The sequence below is a fragment of the Podarcis tiliguerta genome (genome assembly GCF_965153285.1).
Source record: "Podarcis tiliguerta genome assembly, chromosome: 8".
NCBI lineage: Eukaryota > Metazoa > Chordata > Lepidosauria > Squamata > Lacertidae > Podarcis > Podarcis tiliguerta.
Genome location: NC_139541.1, coordinates 25,839,802 through 25,865,799, shown reverse-complemented (window position 1 = coordinate 25,865,799; position 25,998 = coordinate 25,839,802). Strand labels below are relative to the sequence as shown.

The 25,998-nt window shown below is 47.0% G+C and overlaps 1 protein-coding gene across 2 annotated transcripts in view; it reads right to left on the bottom strand.

Moving 5' to 3' along the window:
* Positions 1 to 25,998, bottom strand: part of NPHP4 (nephrocystin 4) — a 96,637-nt gene that overhangs the window by 56,320 nt on the left and 14,319 nt on the right. For both annotated transcript variants that reach the window (XM_083452052.1, XM_083452053.1), the window contains exons 4-9: positions 19,979 to 20,151; positions 19,352 to 19,416; positions 17,346 to 17,495; positions 7,800 to 7,927; positions 3,017 to 3,198; positions 2,510 to 2,636 (exon numbers count right to left, since the gene is read on the bottom strand). In XM_083452052.1, coding sequence (XP_083308178.1) covers positions 2,510 to 2,636; positions 3,017 to 3,198; positions 7,800 to 7,927; positions 17,346 to 17,495; positions 19,352 to 19,416; positions 19,979 to 20,151 — 825 coding nt within the window. The remainder of the gene's footprint in view (positions 1 to 2,509; positions 2,637 to 3,016; positions 3,199 to 7,799; positions 7,928 to 17,345; positions 17,496 to 19,351; positions 19,417 to 19,978; positions 20,152 to 25,998) is intronic.

Below are 25,998 nucleotides of genomic sequence, written 5' to 3'. Positions count from 1 at the left end.
ACCCTGCTCTCCCAATACAAGACAAACCAGCACCGCCACAGTACATGCTTCATAACTGAGTGCTACTGCCTTCATAGAGAGCTCATCTTCTCTAGGGAGGTGGGGTCCAGATTATTCCTGCATCCTACAATGGGCTCCGGTAGGCTTCAGGCCAGTTAGGACTGGACCACAATCTTGGCCAAGAGTGAGCAGGGTGGTAGGCTATGATTCATCAGTGGATGATTGCCCAACTAAGATTCTTGCAAGGTGAGTTAGACTTGGAGGACATAAGGCGAGCCCTGCTGGATCGGACCAGAGATCCATCCAATCCATCACTGTTTTCAACATTAGATGCCTCCTTGTCCCATTCCTGCCAAAGGTTCTCCTCTTAGCAGTGAGATGAACTAGACAAGTCATGCCACACATGATTCTATGATATCACTTTAAACAGTCATGGATTCTCCCCAAGAATTCTGGGAGCTGTACTTTATTAGGATGCTTAAGAGTTGTTGGGAGTCCCCATTACTCTCCCAGGGCTAAAATTCCCAGCATTTCTTGGGAAGAAGTATTGGCTGTTCAGCCACTCTTGGAAGTACAAGGGGCAGGGAGGGATTTTGAGCTCAACACCACTACCCACATCATCTTATTGCTAGGTATTCTCCCCAGGTACTGTAACTAACGGCATTTCCGTGCGCTGCTCTGGTTCGCCAGAAGCGGCTTAGTCATGCTGGCCACATGACCCGGAAGCTGTACGCCGGCTCCCTCGGCCAATAAAGTGAGATGAGTGCCGCAACCCGAGAGTCGTCCTTGACTAGACCTAACGGTCAGGGGTCCCTTTACTTTTACCTTTACTGTAACTACTGGGCAACAGCACCCCTGAGAAATGGTATTTGGCCAACCCCTATGCTGGAAAACTCACACACACACCCCTGCACACCTGCAAAAACATGCAACTTCCCCTGGATCTTTCATCACTGTTTAGTGGAAGGTGGCACTCCACTGAGACAACACCACTTAGAGAGGATTTATTAAGTATGATAGAACCATCCGGTACGAGTCAAGGGTAGCAGCAAAATTCACACTGGCTTCCCAGCCTTAAATAATTTTAAAAGGACTTAAAAATCAATTTGAGCATACTGTGCAATGTGCCTAAGCCTCACGACATGCTGTAAATCTCTGCAGCCACCCTTGCACTCCTCCGCAACAACTACCACTGCTATATGAGACAGGAAGACCTTTTTGAGGGCAGAGATAGCCCAGCCTGGAGGAAACGAAATCATTTCCATGATAATTCCCGAAATGAGTTTTCCCACTGCACATTTCTAACATCATACTCTCACTTGCTGGGAGGTAGCAGCTTACACTTAGTGGACTCCCCCCAACACTCCTTCTATTCCCCCTCCCCACATCATTCAAAATGTGGACCCAATACAGGTTACAAAATCACTCAAAACAGCCAGCAGTTAAATCTATGTAAAGATATGAAAGAAAACCACCATCAAATCTCAATTATACAGAACATTTAGAACCATATTCTGACTACAGCAAACGATTTCTGAAAGAGTGACATTTTCATAATCCTTAGAAAGCAATTTGGTTGCCTGCTGGCTTGGGAACTCAAGAAGTACACAGACTCTGTTATTCATTAGCGGGACCAATTCTGACCCACGAGTCTGAGGCTGAGTGCCGCCAGTAGGCCCCTGAAAGTAGCTAATCAGATCTAGCTATAAGAAGAGGCTGCTGAATCAAGCCAGTGGCCCATCTGGTCCACCATCCTGTTCTCACAGTGCCCAACCAAATGCCTCAATGGGAAACCCGCAAGCGGGACCTGAGGACAAGAGAACTCTTCCATCCTGTGGTCTCCCGCAACTGGTATTACAAAACATTGCTACCTCCAACGGTGGAGGCAGAGCATGGCTATTGTGGCTGGTAGCCACTGATAGTCTTATCCTCCATGAATTTGTCCAATCCATGAGTTCCAGTGTTGTGAAAGAGAAAGCTTTTCCCTACCCACTGCCTTTGTGCCATGGACAATTTTATGAACTTCTATCAAGTCACCTCTTGCTCAGGTTGTGTCCCAGGTGAGAGATGCCCTGGGAGAGCAGTAGCCAGCCTCTGGCCTAATATTCCTACGTGAAGCAGATGTGCTGTGAGTGTGCAATTATATCCAATGCATTGGTTCTGTACTGGCCATGTTCAAGACGGCACCATATGGATGATACGCAGCTACCACCATTGCAGACCTGGCTTTTAAATGAGTGGTGAAGCTCGTAGAGGGGAGGAGAGGGCAGTCAATGGCTACAATTGACCTCCATAAGGCTCTTCTGATGTTTCTATGTCCTTATGCTGTGCCCAAGGAAAGAAAAGCATTGCCTGCCTGTCCGCCTCTCGTCAAGATATCCTCATAGAAAAAAAGGGATAGAAGGTACCAGGAGGTCAAAGCTGGCACAACTGAGTTGTGACCCTATGAAGACAGAGACTCAAGCCATCCTTATGCTACCAAAGAGGTGACAGCAGATGCAACGCATACCTTCCCATCTGGTCCACTTGCCATGGAGAAGACATACTCCAGCAGCAGGACCACTCCAAAGGCCGGGTGATGGACCATCTCTGTCAAGTGTATGCGGCTTCGCAGCACAAGAGCTTGCCCCTCCGAACTGCAGGGAAAGAAGTCGGGGGGGGGGGGGAGCAGAGAGACCCAGATATGATATGCCAACCAGCCACATGCCATCAGGTTTATAGGCCTGACCATCTTTATTTTGCCCTAATTTCTGCTTGGAGAGGAACAAAGTACTGCCAGTGTAGGGTGTGCTCATGCCTATCCAGCCCTCAGGACTCTTCCCCAGGCAACAACCCCTCTCTTCAAGCCACATCCCGCAGTGGCCCTTCACCCCATCCTCCCCAGTTACTTTTGCCAGAATGTGCCCTTGAAATGTGATCATCTTCTTGCTTGCTTGGATGAAGGAAGGAAAGAGACGTGTGTGTTTAGTTGGTAGGAACTTCTGGCTTTTCCTTGCCTGGAAAGCCGCCTTCTTACCTGGGTCTGACACCGGCTCCTTGTTTCCTCTGTAAGCTGCTGGTCCGCCCTCGAGCCACCTCGGCCTCTGGCACCACCACCACCACCTGTGGTGGCTGCACAAAGCAAAAGCCGTTGTGTACCCCAATGTGCAGCCGCCTCTCCTGCACCGCGAGGGTGTTCCCATCCAGCATCGAGTTGCCCTAGGAAAATCCATAGGTGGGCAGGTCATGTCTCAAGGCACAAAGAACAACCCTGCAAAATGTCACATAGTCATTCATTCATTCCTTTTCCTGTCCTTCACTCTAAGTTAAAGGTACCCCTGCCCGTACGGGCCAGTCGTGACCAACTCTAGGGTTGTGCGCTCATCTCACTCAAGAGGCCGGGAGCCGGCGCCGTCCGAAGACACTTCCGGGTCACATGGCCAGCGTGATGAGGCTGCACTGGTGAGCCAGCACCAGCGCCGCACACGGAAACGCTGTTTACCTTCCCGCTAGTAAGCGGTACCTATTTATCTATTTGCACTTAGGGGTGCTTTCGAACTGCTAGGTGGGCAGGAGCTGGGACCGAACGACGGGAGCTCACCCCGCCGCGGGGATTCGAACCGCCGACCTTACGATCAGCAAGTCCTAGGCGCTGAGGTTTTACCCACAGCATTACCCGTGTCCCTTTCACCCTAAGGTACCAGGGCGTATTACGACATGAAGAAAACAATACTCAAAACAACTTACAGAAATAAGCCACATCCTAGAAATATACACCCCGAGCCAAGTTAAAGAGGTGCATCTTCAGCATTTGCCGGAAGCTGTACAATGAAGGTGCCAGGTGAACTTCTGTGGGGAGGGAGTTCCACAACACAGGGGCTGACGCAGAGAAGGCTCTCTCCCAGACAGCCACACACCTCCGAACCTCTAAGGGAGGACAAACTACAGTGGTACCTCGGTTTACAAACAGCCCTGTTTACGAACTATTCGGTTTATGAACTTCGCAAAACCGGAAGTAGTGTTCTGGTTTGTGAACTTTACCTCGATCTACAAACAGAAGCTGAACAGTGGAAGGGCACCGGTGGCGGGAGGCCTCATTAGGGAAAGCGTGCCTCGGTTTAAGAACAGATTTGGTTTAATAATGGACTTCAGAAACGGATTAAGTTCATAAACCGAGGTACCACTGTACTCAGCACCCAAGAGGTTCTGTAGGGAAGTGGGGGATCTTTCAGATATTTGGGGCCTAGATTGTTTACCGCAATCTTGAATTGGGACCGGAAACAAACAGGCAACCAGTGCAGCTGCTTTAAAACAAAGGTTATATGATATCTAAACAGAGGCCCGGCCATTAACCTGGCTGCTGCATTGTAGACCGACTGAAGTTTCTAAGCTGTCTTTAAGGACAGCCCCATGTTTCATGACCACCCAGAATAGAAACAATTCCAGGAACATGTTGGAGGCACTTGACTGAGAGCCAATGAGATGGGCTCTGCGACCCATCTCTCCCACTGTTGTAGTCTGCAGGAATGGCTGATGGCTGGGTGATAGCTAAGGGAGAGAAGGCCTGATGTGGCTTGTCTTACAGCAGGGCTGATGGAAAATGAAAATCCAGCTTGCTGTTCCCTTTCCTTATATTCAAATGCACTGGAAACAGACCCAAAGTAAGGGCCTAGCCAACTTATCAAATGCCACGGCATTTTTTAACCCCCCATATCAATGTATTGTGAGGAGGGGGCGGGAAAAGTAATTTTAGGCAGGATGTCCTTAGCTAATAAAAATGAAAGCTGCCCCAGAGTGACTGCTGGATATTAAAGTATTTCATCTTCTCCTCTCTGAAAATCCACTGCGCATCTGACAAATCAACAAGGCGCATCCTTGGGGGTCATTACCGCTTCCTAAATTGCGAGAGCTGAAAACACAAACATTAAAACTTAGAAGTTGCTCTGGGTATCCATTAATCAAAAGCAGCCTGGCCACCGTGTAGCTCATTAGCAGTTGCTTATTCCAGGAGGAGGGGAGGAGAAACAGCAACAGGGAGGCTGAGAAGAGAGCAGTCTCTTAATCAGAAGGAGAACTAAGGCAATAAAAGGACTCTTCCCTCCCCGCAAAAAAATGCAGCATCAAAAGCAATCCATATGCAAAGAAACAAGCAGATGCATTGTTATTGTCCAGAAAATGGGAAATTCATCCCTATTAGAAAAAATCCATTGTTTTCCGCTTGGTGGCATTGGAGGAGGCAAGAAACCCAGCAATTGACTTGCAAGAATAATCCAGCTTCCTGAAAATTAGCTTCATTTTGAAAGAACAAAAAAGGATGTAGTCCATATGAACAAGACTATCTTCTTAGAACAGACTTCGCCAACCCGGTACCATCCAGATGTTTTGGCCAGAAACACATGCTGGCTGGGGCTGTTGGGAACTGTAGTCCAAAAACATGTGCACCAGGTTGTTGCAGAGGGGATCCAGAAAACCCTAGTGAAAGCTAGGTAGCTGTCCAGTGTCTGAATAAGGTTTTCAGCAGTTCAGGAAGGGCTTCCATGACCATGCATAGCTCCCCCTTGCAAAGACTAGCCAATACAGAATGAATTCTGCAATATAGTAAAAAGGTAAAGGTAAATGGACCCCTGACCATTAGGTCCGACTCTGGGGTTGCGGCGCTCATTTCACTTTATTGGCCGAGGGAGCTGGCGTATAGCATGACTAAGCCGCTTCTGGTGAACCAGAGCAGCGCATGGAAACGCCGTTTACCTTCCCACTGGAGCAGTACCTATTTATCTACTTGCACTTTGACGTGCTTTCGAACTGCTAGGTGGGCAGGAGCAGGGACTGAGCAACAGGAGCTCACCCCGTTGCAGGGGATTCGAACCGCCAACCTTCTGATCGCCAAGTCCTAGGTTCTGTGGTTTAACCCACAGCGCCACCCGCATCCCATATGTAACAGCTGTCAAATAAATTATGCAAAAAAGGAGCTGCTGTGCAAAGATGGTCAAGTTGTATAATCGAGACCAGTCACAGGACCAGACCAGGTTTGCAAGAATTTGGACCACCTGGTCTCAGAATTGCAGGGGTTTTGTTGCTGTTCTTTTAGCTTAGACAACACAGGGCCAGTCTACCTGAGCAGCAGGGTGAAGCAACAAGTGTGGTCTAGTGGCTAGAGTGTCAGAGTGGGACCAGGGAGACCAGGGTACAAATCCCTGCTTGGCCATGAAATTCAGAGTCCCTCAGCCCAATGTACCTCACCAGGGTTTGGGTGAGGATAAACTGGGGAGGAAGAGAAACTTTGTTCCATTAGTTCTGAGTAAAACTTAGTTGGCTACAACCATTGGTGTCTGAATGGTGTGGCAAGAGATTTTAAATTCTTCCTCAAAGCAAGGGAGATCAGTACATTGGTGCCACTTCAAAGAAGCAAGCAAGCTGTCTTGGACCGACACTATGACTTATGCGCATTCCTGACAACAGGTTATGTCTGGTCATTGTCTGGAAAATAATGTGCAATGAGATTTGAGACCAAAAGTCTGAAACTAGTTATGCTTCAGAGTGCCCCTGAAGAAGAACAATTCAATCTGAAATGCATTGGGTTGAATAAAGAATACTTCCACTAGACTTCTGAATAAAACACACTCTTGAATCTGTCATTTTCTATTTCTTTCAGTAACTTGTTTTCTCCACTCTTAAATTTGATTCCCCCCATTTCCACATCAGTTTTGTGGGGTTTGGTTTTTACCAAAGTCCTCGTGAAAACGTGTCAGAATTTTAGTGCACCTATTTCGTAATATCCATTTACTTATTACATTTATATCCCACCCTTTTTCCTCCAAGGAGCTTGAAGTGGCGTACATGGTTCTCTGCCTCCCCATTTTATCCTCACAACAGCCCTGCGAGGTAGGTTAGGCTGAGAGGCAATGACTGACTCAACGTTACCCAATGAAGCTTCCTGGCCAAGTGGGGATTTTAACCCTGGTCTCCAAGGTCCTGGTTCACCACTTGTAACCACTATGTCATACAGGCTCCAATAGGCAAAATTCATTATGCAACTTGGCCTAATATATGTTTTCCCCCAAGCAATTGTTTCCTAATACCATGAGTTTATTGTATGTTAGTTTCACTAATACTTGTTTTCTTGTATACGTGTAATGGTATCAGGGGGTTGCTCAAGAGCAATCAGGCAAATTCCTCCCTGGTCGGCTGTAAAGCCTTGTTATTGGTGCCAAAAAAACCTTCGACATGCGGAGCGCCACTCTTCCGTGGCTCACTCATTCACTGGCAGAATCTGAGAGTGGGCGGTCCTTACACCTTACACCCAGAGTAGTTTCTTGACGCCCAGTCTGTGCTTCCCCTCTCTGCGTGGAAGCCTACTGCGCAAGGAGGGCGTGGGTAACGGAGGACCTCTCTCCTCCCCGCTTTGCTCAGGCAAGGTGTCCTGGCACCGCCTCGCCTCCCCTGAGCCCTGCAGCTCTTCTCCGCTGGAGGCGTGGCTACTCTCCTCCGCTGAGGAGGTGCTGCTTCCCACAATCTTTGGGGGCTCTCTGTAATCCATCCGGCTTTTCCCCTCTCGCCCCTGAGCCGATGGCAGTTCCCTGGCAATACGTTATTAGGCTGGAAAGCTATACTGAAAATTCAGAGAAGAGCAAGCTTGAAAGGATAGCTGTGTTTTTTGGTTTACGTATTGTTTTGGGAAGTATGAATTAGAATAAGGGCGTATAAAAATGCAAACCAAACTGAATTTATTCCCCATTCCTACCTGGAGGTCTCAAACCTCTTTTCCCCACCCCTCCTTGACTTTTACTGCATTTCTCGCCTTTCCAAGCCTTGGAGAGTACCTGATCACTCATGAGCAGGTCTAAGAGCTCCTCTTCAAATCTCTCCAACGAAGGGTAGAGGTGGATGGACAGCTTCTCCAAGTACCACGTCACTGTCTTCATGAGTCGTGGCTTCTGGAATAAGTCTCCTGCAAAGAGAGTCACAGGTCATGGCACAACCAAGGTTTCAAGTCGTGACATCACCTCACTTTGTTCAATGTTCATGAATTTATGAGCCCACTTCACAGCTCTTTCTCTTTCTCACAATGCTGATGTTTTTTCGTCTAGGGCGCACTTTGCCCAAGTAAGGTTTTGCAACTGTTTTTGAAAACAGCATGATTGGTTACGTTGCTGAAATTCACACAAAAAGATTCTTTCGAAAAGCAATGCAATCAGAGGCATCAAAATTCCACAAACAGTTTATGTCATTTTACTACAGACGTATGATGCAGGTGTTTGTGGAAAGGAGATCAGCAAAGTGAAGCCAATGTAGCGGGGTTTATTATTATTACAAAAATAAAAAATAAAAGTCCAGGACATCATAATTCCACATGCATTTGTGAAATCTCACTCAATGTGTACTCATTTCAATGAAGATAGGAGGGGACTATCAACGGCTATTAGCCATTACAGTGGTACCTCGGGTTAGATACGCTTCAGGTTACATACGCTTCGGGTTACACACTCCACTAAGCCAGAAATAGTGCTTCAGGTTAAGAACTTTGATTCAGGATAAGAACAGAAATCGGGCTCCGGCAGCGCGGCGGCGGCAGGAGGCCCCATTAGCTAAAGTGGTGCTTCAGGTTAAGTACGGACCTCCGGAACGAATTAAGTACTTAACCCGAGGTACCACTGTATAGCTATGCTCTGGCTCCACAGTCAGAGGAAGCAATTCTTCTGAATACCAGTTGCTGGAAACCACAGGAGGGGAGAGGGCTCTTGTGCTCAGGCCCTGGTTGCCTGTTTCCCCACAGACAACTGGTTGGCGCCTGTGAGAACAGGGTGCTGGACTAGATGGGCCATTGGCCTGATTCAGAAGGACTCTTCTTGCAGTACATTCTCAGCAGCACTTACGAGAATTTATTTGCAATTCATATATAGGGCAAGCTCTGGAATCCAGGGCCTGAAGTTCCTGGAGAAGTTTGAGCCTCTGTACATACTCTGTACTACCCAACGTCACTTTAATATTCAGAAAGCCTGAATATAAAATGTTCAGCCAGTGGTATGGAAATTAATCCTACAAGTAATATCAGATGTTGAAATTTCAGGCTGCCAGAGCTGATTTTCTTCATTTATAGCGGAAATCTGCAGAAAGCATAGTGATCTTGGAAGCTTGTACTGGAAGTAATTTTTTACTGTACTGTAACTCTTCATCCACTGACAACTTCATTGAATTTAATAGGAGATTCATTAAAAACAAAAGAGAAGGCAGTTTGAGAACATGCGTTAGTAGCAACTGAAACAGTTGGGGCTCGGTGTTGAAAAAAATGTACGTCGTGCCCTCTGACTCCAAGCGGCTGAGGGAAATTCTTGATATTATTGGAAACTGACTGAACTAATAAACTAACATAATAGGGGTTATATTCCATGAGACTTAGGAGAGAAATGAAAGGTGTTTCTCAGTTATTAGAATACATATTGGAACAATTGTCACTGGGAAAACTTATTTTTGTGATTTAATATCCGTTCTACATGTGCTTATTGGAATAAATATATTGTATGCAGCGTCACTGGAATGACATATATTTACAATTTAATACATATTACATACGTTGGATCTTTTTCTTGATTTGCTTTAAATTAAAAATCAATATAAAAACGGATTGATGTTTCTGTGCTTGCGTGATTGCAGGCTCCCATATATCATTTCTTTCTTTAAAAAAAGAAAAGAAAGAAAGAAACCCACAAAGTGTCATGTGGCACAGGCAAGGCAGTTTATTGCGGCATCTGCTTTTGAGGGACAAACTCCACAACAAAGGCTAAGTCTGAAGGCAACTCTGTGGCTGGTGTGAGTTGGATGGGTGTCACTTGAGGACCTCAGGGCTTCAAGCAGGAGTATTTTCTCAGCTCTGCCTGGAGATGCTAGGGATTGAATGTGGAGGCGTCTGAATGCAAAGAAGAAGGCCTTTTTTAGACTATGGCTGGGCCTATTTGACCCCAATATAGTGTTTGTAATGTCATTTTTATGTAAGCATGTTATAAGGTAAAGGTAAAGGGACCCCTGACCATTACGTCCAGTCGTGGACGACTCTGGGGTTGCGGCACTCATCTCGCTTTATTGGCCGAGGGAGCCGGTGTACAGCTTCCAGGTCATGTGGCCAGCATGACTAAGCCGCATATGGCGAACCAGAGCAGCGCATGGAAACGCCGTTTACCTTCCTGCCGGAGTGGTACCTATTTATCTACTTGCACTTTGACGTGCTTTCGAACTGCTAGGTTGGCAGGAGCAGGGACTGAGCAACAGGAGCTCACCCCGTCGCGGGGATTCGAACCGCCGACCTTCTGATCAGCAAGCCCTAGGCTTTGTGGTTTAACCCACAGCGCCACCCGAATGTAAGCATGTTAGGGGAATAAAAAGAAAAAGAAAAACACAGAACGCAGAGTGTTCACTCACCAGCCCTGTAAACATTCATTTTTTACCAATGCTTTTGGCCTGTTAAAGTTGTAGAGGGGGACTGTTATTATGCTTATGTTATTATTATGATACATGTTATTATCTTTTCATTATTATGCTCTATAAAATGTGTTCTTCATGTTGTACACCACCCTTGGATCTTTTGATAAAGGGCTGTTTGTAAATCGAATTAACAGCAGCAACCAGCAAAGGGGCTTTGCCGACTACCTACACAATGTCAGCAAGAAGCAGAGCTCTCTGAGGGCCTCTGTGGGAGAAGCAGCATTTATACCAGGCCTCAAAAAGCAATGAACTGCATAAAATCTTATACTAAAAGAGATGGGGGGGGGGAACAGACTTCTCACCTTTTTCTTAAAAAAAATTAATCCCAACAAGAAGTACAATAAATAAACAAATGTTAAAACTGCTGACGCTATCTGAGCCCTACTACAAAAAAACGCCTTGGGCGACAAATTGTAGCATTCAATCATTCAAAGAAAAGCGCATCAGGAAAGAACTGGAACAGATGTTCTCTCCCTATGGCTCAGCCTTCCCCCGCCCCTTCTCTGGCCGGCCGGGAGAAAGTTGCACTTGAGTTAATTCAAGCATGGGAAGAAAACCAGCAGCAAGGCAGCAACCTCTTCCTGAGCCCCTCTGTAAGGTTCCATGCTGGTCTTGGGACCCACCATGTCAACACCTGGGGCCCTTCCAAAGGCATCTGCCAGAAGGGCGGGAGATGAAATGTAGCCCGGTAGCCGGAAATGCACTAGTGGTAGTAGGTGGAAGGGCATTAGTTCAGATGGCTTTGAAGACAGAACTGGGCAGATTCATGAAGGATGCTTCTAGCCTGGGTTTGGAGGCAAGAGAGCTCTCCAGGGTGAAAAGGTAAGGAGCCAGCACTAAGACTCAAAGGTATCTCCAGCAAGGAGCAGCCTCCAGACAGCAACAGAGGCTTCTCACAGCGCACAGCTAAACTATGGAACTCACTCCCACAGGAGGCAGTGACAGCCACCAACCTGGATGGCTTTAGAAGAGGATTACACAAATTCATGGAGGGGAAGGCTGTTAATGGCTACAAGCCGCAATGGCTATGCTCTACCTCCACGGTCGGAAGTGGCAAATGCTTCTGAATACCAGTTGCTGGAAGCTGCAGGAGGGGAGAAATGCTCTTGCGCTCAAATCATGCTTGGTTTCCCGAAGGCATCTGGTTGGCCACACTGTGAGAACAGGAGGCTGGAGTAGATAGACCGTTGGCCTGATCCAATAGCTCTTCTTAGGTGGCAAATGCCTTTTGGAAATGCAAGAAGGCTGTGGGTTAAAGCCTCAGTGCCTAGAGCTTGCCGATCGAAAGGTTGGCGGTTCGAATCCCCGCGGCGGGGTGCGCTCCCGCTGTTCGGTCCCAGCGCCTGCCAACCTAGCAGTTCGAAAGCACTCTTGGGTGCAAGTAGATAAATAGGGACAGCTTACTAGCGGGAAGGTAAACAGCGTTTCCGTGTGCGGCTCTGGCTCGCCAGAGCAGCGATGTCACGCTGACCACGTGACCCGGAAGTGTCTTCAGACAGTGCTGGCCCCCGGCCTCTTTGAGTGAGATGGGCGCACAACCCTAGAGTCTGTCAAGACTGGCCCGTACGGGCAGGGGTACCTTTACCTTTTTTAACAGAGATGAGTAGGCATATTTTCTGAGCCCCTCAAATTAGGAAAACCTTTAATAAAAATTATAAAAAAGATATCGCTAGGATAAAAGTACCAGATTTCATAGAGCTGGGTTGGAAGATCTTGGCTAATTATTTGAGTTAACTGGAGGGGGGTGCTGGAGAGCTTAGCCACTGCAAATCTACAGCAGAGGCAGTTAAAGGGGGGGGGGGTGGACTAAGCTAGCCTGATCCTCTCCCAGCCTGTGCTGCGCCAACAGCTTTGTAGAGCACCAGAGAGTCACCTTTCACCTGCACGACCCATCTATCTCCATTACGCTAATGGAGGCTGGAGAGGTGTGATTCCGACCCTCTGCACAGCCAAGAGTGACTTTGCATGAAGTGACAAGGTTGCTAAGCTCGTCGTTGGGAAAAGCTCACGGCCAAACAGCAGCCAAGCGGGAGATTGATGAGCCTGTCGGCGGGGATGACGGATCAAGTTCCTTGAATCCCCAGGATACAGCTGCAGAAGAAAAGATCTTTAGGGCATGGCAGGAGAAGAAGGACCCACTTGGAAAGTCATCGGCATTAATGCAATGTCAGCTGGATTCTGTGGACAAGGAAGTGTCCGGAGGAGAGTTGGAGATTCTTAACATTTCCTTGCTGTGGGAACATTCCTGAAATAACAGCAGGCTGACTTCAGGGGTGAGCATTGTCCACGCATGTCTCATATCTTTTCAGAGCATTTGAAGCACCACAAACTAATTTTTAATATTTATCACGCACCTAAAAGCAACGGCAAGGTACTCTACAGTGTTAAGAGACACAGCATTAAAAAGAGCACAGAAAAAAGACTACCTGTATTATTGTCCTGATATTACAGGAGTAGGGACCGAGGCTGTTCTCATGGCTGAACCCAGAACGTTCTGACTCAAGAGTGCCTTCTCAGTTCAATTGACAGATAGCCCTCACAGCAAGGGCAGGCAACAGGGTGCCGGTCCTGATGCTGTGGACTAAAACTCCCATTATCCCTGACCACTGGCCACTCTGGCTGGGGCTGATGGGTGTTGGGAGTCCAACAACATAGAGAGGGCCACAGGTTCCCCATCCCTGAATGAGACTGTTACTTGCATTTAATGTCACTAGCTACCTCCATCACTCACCTGTACTGAACATAACGTAATAATAGCCTAGATACCTCCATCATCTCCTCCTCCTTTTAATGAAGGGATGAGCAACGACCTCCAGATCTACAACTCCCATTATCACTGACCACTCTGGCTGGGGCTGATGGGAGCTGGATTCCAGCAACACCTGGACAGGGTCAGCCCTGCCTTGTGCTACTCCAGTGACATGAAAGCTGTGAAGAGGCACATCGTCCCCTTGACTTGTTCCTCTTCCAGAATGGTTGCTGGGGTGAGGCGGCTCACCTTCAGAATCCTTGAGCTATTGCCAAGTGCTGTTTCCTCCTACTTATCTGTGGTGTGCCTGAAATCTACATGCCCGGAAGGGAAGAAAGTGGTAAGGGAAACCATCCCATAACGCTTTTCTCCCCAAGAGGCAGCTGATTAAAGATTCTTCTTGTCCTCCCCAAGATACACAACTGTGCATTACTGAGCCTGCACTGTATAGTTAGGAGGCACAGCCCCGGCGACACAGAAAGCACCCGGCAATAGAATGAAATAATACATCTCTGGCTGGCGGAGCAGTTTAAGAGCCGCAGGAAGTGCTGGGAACGGAGAGTTTCTGACAAATTAGCTTTGCTAACACTAGAATCTGCCTTAATTCAATTTTGGGAGCCAAATATACCTCCTCAATTTCATAGAGGCTGTTATCCAAAGCTTCAGTGTATCAAATTACAGGGTACATTTGGCTGGAAGTGCCCATTTGCAGCCAATTTCAGGCCCTCGGCTCTGTCTTGTCCAGTAACCAAGTAGTATTTACTGTGGGGCCGTCTTGGTTAAGGAGAACAAACAAGAACAGAAGGGCTGGAGTGCTAACTTTGGAGGACACAGATCTTTGTCAAAGTAACACAGCCAGCAAGGGCCATTTTCATGCCCAGAACTTAAAAAGATGAATCATTCATTAGGTTCTAGAGTGTGTGCGCTTGGCTGTGTGTGTGTGCGCGCGCCTGTGATTTTTTCCTGTCCGTCTAACTATGTGTGCTCTGATTGTGTGTGAGGATCTTTTATTATGATTATCATTGTAGAGTTGGAAGGGACCCCCAAGGGTCATCTGGTCCAACCCCCTGCAATGCAGGAATCACAACTAAAGAATCATTGACAGATGGCCACCCTGCCTCTGCATAAAAACCTCCAATGAAGGAGAGTCTACCACCTTCCACTGTCAAACAGCTCTTCCCATCAGAAAGTTCTTCCTAATGTTTAGTTTCAATCTTCTTTCTTTTCTTTTCAATCCATTGAAGAAGAAGAAGAAGAGTTTGGATTCGATATCCCGCCTTTCACTCCCTTTAAGGAGTCTCAAAGCGGCTAACAATCTCCTTTCCCTTCCTCCCCCACAACAAACACTCTGTGAGGTGAGTGGGGCTGAGAGACTTCAAAGAAGTGTGACTGGCCCAAGGTCACCCAGCAGCTGCATGCGGAGGAGAGGAGACGCGAACCCGGTTCCCCAGATTACGAGACTACCGCTCTTAACCACTACACCACACTGGCTCTTGGTTCAGGTCCTACCCTCTGGAGGAGCAGAAAACAAGCTTGCTCAATCTTAAATGTGGCAGTCCTTCAGACATTTGAAATTGGTTTTCATATCACCTCTCAAAGTGCTGGGTTTGACCTTTAAAGCCTTACGCAGCTAAGGACCTCAACACCTCAGGGACCGCTTCTCTCCACATGAACTGACCCAGACCCTTCAATTGTTATCTGAGACCCTTCTTTGTGTGGATCCTCCTTGGCAGGCCTGGAGAGTAGCTGTATGAGAACATGACATTTTCAGTGGTGGCTCCCCACTCGTGGAACATTCTCCATGGGGAGGCTCACCTGCCACCATAATTACACAAACATTTCTTTTCCATCAGGCCTTGGGCCTCCTTGAGTGGGTGAGATGTTTTAATCCTGCCTTTTAGGTTTGTCTTTTAGTTTGTTTTTTCCTTTTAATGCATGTGCTTGTTTATATATTGTAAGTCGTACCTTGGTAAGAAAAAGCGACCAATAAATTTAATAAAGAAATATAAATGAAAAAATATTAAAAGCAGTTTCAAATGATTTAGAACTGCAGAAATAAGGTGGGTCCTAAAAAAATATGTATCTCAAGTGCAGAAAAGCCAGGGTAAAGCAGTGCATCTTCAGTATTTGCCAAAAGGTATATAATGAAACCCACAACTTAGTGCATGGGTAGGCAAACTAAAGCCCGGGGGCCAGATCTGGCCCAATCACCTCCTAAATCCGGCCTGCAGACAGTCCGGGAATCAGTGTGTTTTTACATGAGTAGAAAGTGTCCTTTTATTTAAAATGCATCTCTGGGTTATTTGTGGGGCCTGCCTGGTGTTTTTACATGAGTAGAATGTGTGCTTTTATTTAAAATGCATGTCTGGGTTATTTGTGGAGTATAGGAATTTGTCCATTTTTTAAAAAAATCAAAATATGGTCCAGCGCCCCACAAGGTCCGAGGGACAGTGGACCAGCCCCCTGATGAAAAAGTTTGCTGACCCCTGACATAGGGTCTGCCACAGAGAATTTTGAAATGCCCACTTTTAGACTCTCAACTGTTTTCCAAGGAAGCAATGAAATTTCTGGGGCCCCTACCTAAAAAGTTCCCCATTCCCGAGTTTCAACTTTTGGATGAAGATGGAGTCAAAGGGGTGCTCAACACAATCAAAAAATGTGCATTGAGGGAGAGCTTTGAAATTTGACACCCCGCCTCCCTTTCCTCTGAAATCCCAGACTGAAATCCAATTAAAGTGGTAGGGCTTTTATTTCTGGGCCTCTGTGGCTCAAACGAGGGATCTCATGACCTGGGGCTAGAATCTAGTCTAATGAGCTCCCACAGGCTGCATGTTCAGACCTTCAGGTACAAAGACCAAGGGAAAACATTGCCCCCCACACAACTGACAGGTCACATGAAGCCTCTAGTAGACTAGCCTGGCCTGGTATAAGTACCGTGAAACCTGTCCTTCTGCCCTTGTCTGATCAAACAAGTTGGGATCTTTCACCTCCTCCATTTCAAGGCTCTAGTGTCTCCGGTCTAAACTCCCAACACTAGCCACTGGTCTCAGAGAACCTGTTTGGTTGTAAGTCGCTTTAACCAACCAACCAACAAAAAACATGACTAGGTCTAGTTGCAGGGCATGACTCCAGCTCCCCTACCACTTCCTACCACCCAGGAAGTCTGCAATATACAGGACCTTCCTATACGCAGGTCACTTTGTTAGCTGTCCATGATAATGGTATGCTCTGTAAATGATGCAGAGCACAGCCAACACAGACAACAATCAGGAAATCCTGGTGTACGAGTACAGCTGATGAATGTTAATTTGGGGAATGGCCATGTGACAGAGTACGGCCTGGCTTGTTTGCGGATAAAGAGAGAGTGTGCATACAGCTACACAAAAACCCAAGAAACCTGCTTCCTTCCCCTCTCCATCCCTTTGGATCCTCACCTTTAACCATTTCCCAATTCCCAAACAGTCGCATAAATGTGCAACTGGACAGGATATATGTTGCATGTTGCTCTCCTGTTTGCCCACCTACATTCCTGACCTACTGCTTTGTCTAAGCATAGAAGTCATTGCCCCTTTCAATGAGTGGGAGGTTCATTGATTGCTAGGCATGCAAGTAGGTAGGGATTGGTATAACAGTTGCCGATGCCACAAAGGAACAGAAGGCTCCAGTCAAGAGCAAGAAAGCAGGGAACTTCCCCTTCGCAGTTCTTTTGGGGAATGCACATTTAGGGCGCTCTGTCCTAAGCTGAAAGTTACCTGCATTCTGAGCACAGTCTGTTAAGTTTCCCCTCCACTGCAAAACAAGACTAAAGCCCTAACAGGTGGACACTTGTGGTAAAGCCAATCAGAACAGAAATCCTTCAACTGTTTCTGGAAACTGAAGATAGTGGGTGCCTGTCACATCTCGACAGGAATGCTATTCCAGGAAAGTATACAATTTTAGCACAGTCAAGTGGAAGGCCAAAAGGACGAGCAGTCACAATGCCAAAACCCTGAACTGCCTGAAACCCTGAACTGCTGCTTCCAACCAGTGTTGACAGTACAGAGCAAGATGGACCAATGGTCTGGCTTGGTATAATGCAGCTTCCATCCTATGCTCCTAGTCTTTCACACCGCAAAAAGAAAAAGTGTGTCTTTCAGAATACCTTCATGTGCTGCTAGCATGCCAGGGATTCTCTGCAAGCTGGACACAGGTGTGTTCTCTGGCAGGAGGTGATAGACAGTCTCCAGGGGTGGGTGTGGCTGCAAGCTGCATTGAAGATGACAGCTGTCAATCGCCATCAGGTTCTTGTTCACTAAAGAAAGGAGAATAGGAAACTTTTTTTCTTAATTCAGTGAGACTGAGAAGGGCCCTGCCTTGCCCAAGAAACTAAGCCACACTGAAAAGGAAGACAGCAGGACTCCTATGGATTGTTTTCAACTAAGTTTATTCAGAATAAACCCACTGAAATTAATGAAATGAAATAGTCAAGGCCATTAATACTGAAGGGTGTACTCAAAGTACCATTGGGGGCATCTCTGGATCTTTAGCCTGTTTATGTGTGTTGTGTATGTGTAGGGAGGATTTTTAGAGGTGCTTCTTTGCTCACCCCCGCTTGACAAGCCACACCCAAAATTCTTTCTTTTGCACTGTTCTAAAGGGAGCTGGAACTCAATCAGAAGCACAGGCTTAGCAGACAATGGTTTTGTCCCCACAAAGTGCTATGTCATGGTTTGTTTTAACCATAGTTTGTCCAACATCTCACTGATGAACAAACAACCCACATCTTCACTCTCCAAATTTTGTTGTTTTCCTGCTGCACTTCCCTCTCATGGCTCTGTAAGCCAGAAAGCACCTGGGCTGGGGCGGCCAAACAAAGCTTGGTTAAGCAAGGCTGTTTGGTTTGGATGTTACACTAAACCACACTTAAAACACGCTGTGGTGTGCAGTTCTCGTGTGTTTATTGAGGATGCTTTACGTGACCATAGGTTTGTTTGTTGTTGTTTTGTTAGTGGTCTGCAATTCAGCAAACCATGGCTTCACACAGTGGTTTGTTCCCAGAAAGCAATGCAAGGTTAGTCTGCTTGGCTGGGTTCAGACATTCAAACAAACCATGGTTCAGCTTGGGCTAAATAAACCATGCATTAGTGTTAGGCACAAAGCAGGCCACCATATTGCTCATGTTCTCCTTTTAGCTTGCCTTCCCATCAGCATGGCCAACCTTGCCTCACTCCAAGGTTGTTTTTGCTCTCTGGCAGGAGCCAGATCTGCAGCAGGAAAACCCACTGCAGCATATCTAAATAGCTCATCCCATCCCATTTGCTGCTATGTATCAATTGGGCACTGTCCTCAAGGAGGGATTCAATCTGCATAAAATATTCAGCATGAGACTGTGCCCTCCTGCAAAACTGCCGCCAACAAGGACCTTTGTCCCTCCCAAATGGATTTGGCTCATGTCTGGGCTGCACAGAGCGACTGTCCAGAAACAGCTGGGCTGTTGTAAAAGGTTGACATGGTTGCTGCAGCACCAGAGCAGACAATTAGGGTGGGATAAGGGAGGAATCGGTCAGCAGGTAAGATGGAAAACAAACAGTAAATTAAATCTGACAGTTCCCTGGAAGCAGCCTGTCTAAAGGCAGTTTGGATCGGCATTTCCAGACTTCTGAACCACACTCTTTATCTGATTTAAAATCAGAGGCATGTTTCTTGTTACTTCCCAAGAGGTTTAGTTTTAGAGTGTGTTAAGGGCTAGCTGGTCGTAAACAAGACCGTGCCCTGGGTTTGTGCATGATTTGCTTGCTTGAGTGTTTCACGTATTTAGAATAACATAATCCCAGAGCAGTGCTTCAAGCTGAGATGCAACAGGCAAATAGATGTCTCTGAGAGTGGGCAAAGAGTGCATCTGTGTCAGAAGCGACCGTATGCTCCAGTCACACTCAGTGCAAAGATGAGACAGAATGACCCACCATGGAAGGGCTGATTGGAAGGAGGCAAGCCAGACTGCTGAACCATACAGAGACACAGCATGCAGACTCTTTTGTGGGCTCATTCATCCCCTCCCCTCTGAGTCCATGTTCTGCTTTCTCTCAGAATTTTATGGATCTGCCTTAATACATATACAAAGAATACACTGTCTAGCATGTGAAAATGGCAGTATGCCTCATGACTTACTCTCTATTGGCTCTTGGAGAAGTGGGTGCAAGAGGGCTCGTGGGGTCCCATGATACAAACTGAGCCTGGGGAGAAAAAGGAGACAGAACATGATACAGACAGTTGGTGTCATCTTTTGTTCCAGTGCAGAATATAGCACCTTGGGTTACAGACGCTTCAGGTTACAGACACTTCAGGTTACAGACTTCACTAACCCAGAAAAGGTACCTCAGGTTAAGAACTTTGCTTCAGGATGAGAACAGAAATCACGCAGGGGCAGCGCAGTGGAAGCAGAAGGCCCCATTAGCTAAAGGGGTGCTTCAGGTTAAGAACAGTTTCAGGTTAAGAACGGACCTCCAGAATGAATTAAGTTCTTAACCCGAGGTACCACTGCAGTAAATAAAAACCAGAAACTCTCTTTAACCTTCAGTCCTCCAAATGTTGTTGGGACTTCAGCTCCCATCATCCCTGACCACTGGCCACACTGGTCAGTTGTTAAAGTCCAACACCATTTGGAGGGCTGCAGGTTTCCCAACCATGTCTACACAAACACAGCTCTAGGCTTAACAACCAGCTAATCTTTACTGTGTGAACAGCCCTAAAGACACAGAAATCTGCCTCTGCTATTACAAAAGTTTATCCATTTACCCTTTGTCCTTCAAGTTCAGGTTTGTTGGCTCAGATCTGCTGTTAAACAAATGTACGATCCCAAAACCACACGACATCTCCTGCGGGGTCCCGTCCCGCCTCCGGGCTGTTGCTACGACCTCCACCACCAAAACGATGCTGGGATAATCCAAAGATGTGTGGAAATAAACAGTCTGGAAGGGGAGGGCAAGAGGGGAGAGGAGATGAGTTGGGTTATCATAGCAGCTTACAGCTAACTAAAGCCGATTCCAAACTGCGGTCCCTTGCTGCCTGTATATCTGGAACTTCTTCCAAGGACACAAATATGGTACATAAGAATAGAAGAAGGGCCGGCTGGATCAAGCCTGTCCCCTCCTAGTCTCCCACCCTGGGAGATCTTGATTTCCCCACCTCTCACTCAGGTTTCATACACCAACTTTCTGCAACTTTCATGTGGGTGCAGCCCTTGGCCCTCCGTGGCAGCCCAGAGTGGGTGCCCACAGCGCTGGGTCCATATCAGTTATGGCATTAGCAGTAGCCAAGTGGGAGTGAAAATGAACAACCAACTACCCCTGGCAGGGCCAGCCCAAGCCATTTTGCCACTTAAGGCAAAACAGAAAAGGGCAGGGGAGCCCCCCCCCCCAAATCACTGCCTCCTCCTCTGCCTTAGGTGACTAGAAGCCACAGCATGCTGAAGGGGGTGTGGCTGGGGGGCAAACGAATCTGGAGACCCGCAAGTGACATTAGCTGCCATGGGCAGCAAGCACAGGAGTCAGTGAGCAGTATGCTCCTGGGGGAGGCTGGATCTGCTACCCCTCCAGTCATCCCCAGCCTGCCACCCGAGGCAACTGCCTCACCAAGGCTAATGGGTGAGCCAGCCCTGACCCCCCACCAAAAGGGAATCAATCCATTTTATTGCATATAGCCAAAGGCTTTTACAATAGATGACAGAGAATAAAAGGAAATTTCATCTAAAATCATACAGCGTAACCTTGTAGTAGTTTACAACATAACAAAAAAATTACATTAAGACTTAAGACTAGAGTGCATTCACATAGCTGGAACGGAGCTTCTTGGCTGCCAGTGCAAATGTGGCTACCTGGTGGGTAATGTACAGATGTTTATCTGCCAGGAGTTCAGCTGTCACTTCCTGTATGGATTGACCTGGAAGCCAATTGGCGATATAAATTTTCCTCTGGGCATTGTATACGGGGGGCAAATCAGCAGGTAGTGTGTGATGTCCTCTACCTGATTGCATCCATGTATAAATTTGTGATCCATATGGGTATCTCCCATTCAAATACGCCAAGGGCATCTGTTGAAATTTTAGTTCTACAAAGGCCCTGTGTAGTTGTGGGGAGGCCAGAGTCTCAAGGTAATGGGGCCTTGAGTGATGGGTCTTAATTTGGGGGTACCAAGTAGAGTAACAGGCAGCAATCATGCATGCTCTGTCTTGGTTGGCCTCCTGATCAAATATCCAATTTCTAAGGTCACGTGGGCTAAGGGCTAAGTAGTTCTCCATTTGGAGAGTAGAAACCCTAAGATTATCTTGGCACATTTGCACAATCTCAAGATTAAAAAAACCAGCAGCGCTTACTAAGAGTATGATTCTCGAAGGCATTTAGCCTGTGCCAGTTCCCGTCAAGGGGAATCACTTCTGGACCACTCCCAAACCTTGTCCAGTAGCTTCTCCTTAGACCAGCATGACTTGGAAAGTCTGGGTGCAATCCCTGGCAGGCGTGTGATTGAAGAGCAGGTTAATCCTTCTATTAGAGAGTCATTATCCAAGTGTCACAGGCAAAACATTTGCTGTAATCACAGACTGTCAGGGAAGGATAACGGAGGGAGGCATTAAAGCATCAGTCCGCAGAAATAAATCGTTATTCTATTATCTTTTATTGCAAAATGATGGAAAAAATTGTCAGCAACCGTTGACAAGCGGACCGGCAAGGCTGAGTTATGTGCAGGTTCCTGAAGAATTGGGTACCTCTCTCAAAGTGGGTATCCATTGCGTCGCTAAGCCTATTGCTGTCTCCAGAAGTGCCAATATTGGTCTTCCTAGTCTTATGCCTCCTTTCCTGAATGGAGCTACCACACTGGCAGTTCAAAGCCACCAGGGTTACACCGGGGTAAAGATTTGGGAGAGAAATTGGCAGAGCTCCCTCCCAAACGAGAATGCAATACAGGCTACGTTAAATGTCTTGTTGCATTTGACGTTAACTGGGTGGTTGAAGAAGAAAGGGCCACTGTTCCTCACCCACCTCCATGGTTTCAGCCAAAATCAGGCCTGCCTTCCACAAATTGCAGCCTCGAGGTGGGGCATCTTCATGAGGCCCATATAAAAAGCCCTGCCGATATGGCATTGTACTTGCAGGGATTGGGAGCTTTGCAGTGGTGTCCCCTCACTGGAGTAGGATAGAGTAGGACAAGGAAGAGCACAGATACTGGTCTCTGTGGGCATCACAATTCTCTTGGATGGCTTTAAAAGAGGATTGCACAAATTCATGGAGATAGGAGTATCAATGGCTACTGGCCATGATAACAACAAACAACAACAACAATTTATTATTTATACCCCGCCCATCTGGCTGGGTTTCCCCAGCCACTCTGGGCGGCTTCCAACAAAACACTAAAATACAATAACCTATTAAACATTAAAAGCTTCCCTAAGCAGGGCTGCCTTCACATGTCTTCTAAAAGTTTGGTAGTTATTTTTCTCTTTGACATCTGGTGGGAGGGTGTTCCACAGGGTGGGTGCCACTACCGAGAAGGCCCTCTGCCTGGTTCTCTATAACTTGGCTTCTCACAGCAAGGGAACTGCCAGAAGGCTATGCTCTGCCTTCACAGTTGGAGGAAGTAATGTTTCTGAATACCAGCTGCTGGAAATCACAGAAGGGGAGAAGGTTCTTGTACTTGGACCCCACTTGAGGGTCTTCCACAGGCATCATAGAAATGAGCCTCCTTTGGCTCAGACTTTGTATAGCCTGGGAACAACATGTGAGTTCTTTAAAACCTTGCATCCACCAGGATCCACAGCACAGAATGCACGATTAAATCCAAATAAATATTTTTTTTTACTTATTATGTGCTTGCCTAGCTTTATGTAATGGAAGCAGGATTACTTGCATGCAGCATATTTCACATGCCTAATTGTCGACAGGGGGAATCCGCTGGGCATCCAGGAACTTGGACAACTCTCTCTGCTTGCCATTAAGAAGACAAGCATTAAGAAACGGTTCCCCTGCACAGGCAGCTCTCTCGGAAAGGTTTGAAAGCAGCTTCCCAGGAAGGTAAACGAGGGAAATGTAATTATTTGCAATGGCACCTTGGCAAACCTCTCCACACAAGTGCTCCCCCATTATCATCAGGGGGAAATAATAATTGAATAATCACAGTGATATGAAGCTGTTCATTAGCTGGAACGGAACGGCTGGGGGAGAATGGCAAACGGGGCTCAGCAAATTATCCACGCAGGAACTGTGTTTGTGACAGATGAGACGATGTTCTCCTGCCCTCTTTGGAGCGGCTTATCAGGATTTGACAGTTATTCTCTGTGACGGAATAAACAACTTTCTAAACCATTAACATGTGCTGCATTCCAATCCCTGGAATACCCTCAATGCAAAAACAAAAAAACCGAAGCTGGATTTTTCTGTCGCTGTTGATACTGTTTAGCAGAGCAATTTTACTGGCTCCTTTAGATTGCACTGCCATTATTGTGGGAAAGAAGGGTCGCAAGAAGGTCTTGAGACTCTTCAAATGGCAGAAGGATGGAGAATGTGAGTCAAAGGCAAAGGAACCTGGTAGCCAGCTGAAGCAGGTGTCCGAGTTGCTCAGACTAGCAGGGAAATCTGTCCTGGAAGCAAGGGTCTCAGAGCCACAAGTGGCATGCCCTCGTCCCCCTGTGAGGTCATGCTGGCATCACTGAAAGCATTAGCGGCACCCCTGTATGATTAAGAATGGGAATGGCAGGAAAGTGGTTTTCAATTCACTCATAAGACTGCAAATGCAACAAGTAAGATGTGGGCCTCACTGGGCATGATACCACCCTTGATTGATTGATTGATTGATTGAAGAAAAAAAACGCTGAATTGCAAACCCAGCATAATTCATTCCCGCCCAAAGAGAAGCCCACAGAGGCCAGCCTGCATTTGTCCTTGATCCACCCTCATCACCTCTTCCTCCTTCCACTGCTGCCCTCATCCTGACACTTGTTCCTCCTTGCTTCTCCCCTCCCTTCGTTGACTCCCCACCGGCCAAAATGGAGACTGGAAAATCCTCAGGTTGAAAGTTGTTGTTTGTTTATATTACTAAACTAAACAAACAAAAACGGTCCTTAAAGTAAGAAGCACTCGCTATTGCTTCTCTGGCCTTCAAGGAAGCATCTCTTTGCATGCTCGGAAACAATGCATGATTCTGACAGGTGAATGCTACCACATAAGGCTGTTTCTGAAGCAGTCCTGGTGCCTCCCATATCTGCCATAGTGGATGTTCTGGGCAGCCCTTAAAACAATAGATGGACTAAGAGCTTTCCTAGCAGGGCTGACTTTCCAGGAGCCCAACTAATCACATGGTTTTTCTGCTTAGAGACACTCTGCCACAATTCTACTTTTGGATCAAAATTGGCTGAGCAGTCTGGAGAGATGATGATGATGATGATGATGATTATTATTTATACCCCACCCATCTGGCTGGGTTTCCCCAGCCACTCTGGGCAGATTCCAACAAAATATTAAAAATACATTAAAACATCAGTCATTAAAAATTTCCCTATACGGGGCTGCCTTCAGATGTCTTCTAAATGTCAGATAGTTGTTTATTTCCTTGACATCTGATGGGAGGGTGTTCCACAGGGCAGGCACCACTACCAAGAAGGCCCTCTGCCTAGTTCCCTGTAACTTCACTTCTCGCCGTGAGGGAACCACCAGAAGGCCCTCGGAGCTGGACCTCAGTGTCCGGGCTGAACGGTGGGGGTGGAGACGCTCCTTCAGACGCTTCTCCCAAAGAACAGAAGAGTGACACAAATACCTCTGTAAGTTCAAGGAAGTATGAAATGTGTGCGGGAAAGAGAGCATGGCTTTGGGATACTGGGGAGGCAATTTTGAAAAAAAGGCTTGACATATTCAGTGTGAGGGCTGTGTCCCAGGAGACTCGGTGGACTACCCTCCGCTGACACTAGTCCTGATAAGAAGAAATTATTTTTGTGCACTGAAATATCACTGTGAAATGTGTTATAGGAATTCTAAGGTCTTAAATATAGAATAAATGTTGATAATTGCAAAAGGTAAACACACATACATAAGCATATAAACCACATGTCTAAAATAGCACAGGAGAGCAATCCAAAAGCCATCTCGGCTCTCCTAAAGACTCTCAGTATTTCCTCTGCCTCTCTAATCCCCCTTGCCTGATAAAACGGAGGCAAATAGCAATCAGGGGAAGTTCCTGAAGGGATTCCTCTCCTATATCTATGAACCTCCTTGGTATTAATTGTCACTGTTTGCCCAGATGCTCTGCATTGGGGGATCTCTGACGGGCATCCTGATTGTCTTATCAAATGCTAATGTTTTGTGTAAACTGTGTCTGGAACTATGCAAAACTTGCTAAATCCCCAGGAATATCACACCTTGGCCTGCCTGAGCCACAGTAACCCCACCTTGTGCATGATGTGATTTCTGACTGTTTGTAGTAGGGATGCGCTTTTTCTCCACGCCAAAATGCAAACCCTTAAAAGAGATGTTGGTTCTGGGTCTCTTTTGTCTCTTTGCCGGGGGCGGGGGGGACTCTGGTGCAACAGAAAAATAAAGATCTGCCTTGCTTTCACTGCATCCTGCCCAGTGGCGTAGCGTGGGTTGTCAGCACCCGGGGCAAGGCAAGTAATTTGCGCCCCCCGCTGCACTGTCCCTCCCCCAGATAGTCCCTCGCTCTCCGCACCGCACCGCACGCCTGGCACCCTCCCCTCCACAGTGGGCGGCGACCCGGCGGCTCGGATCGGATTCGCACAGCCAGCACTGCAGTGAGAGAGAGTGAGTGAGCCAGGT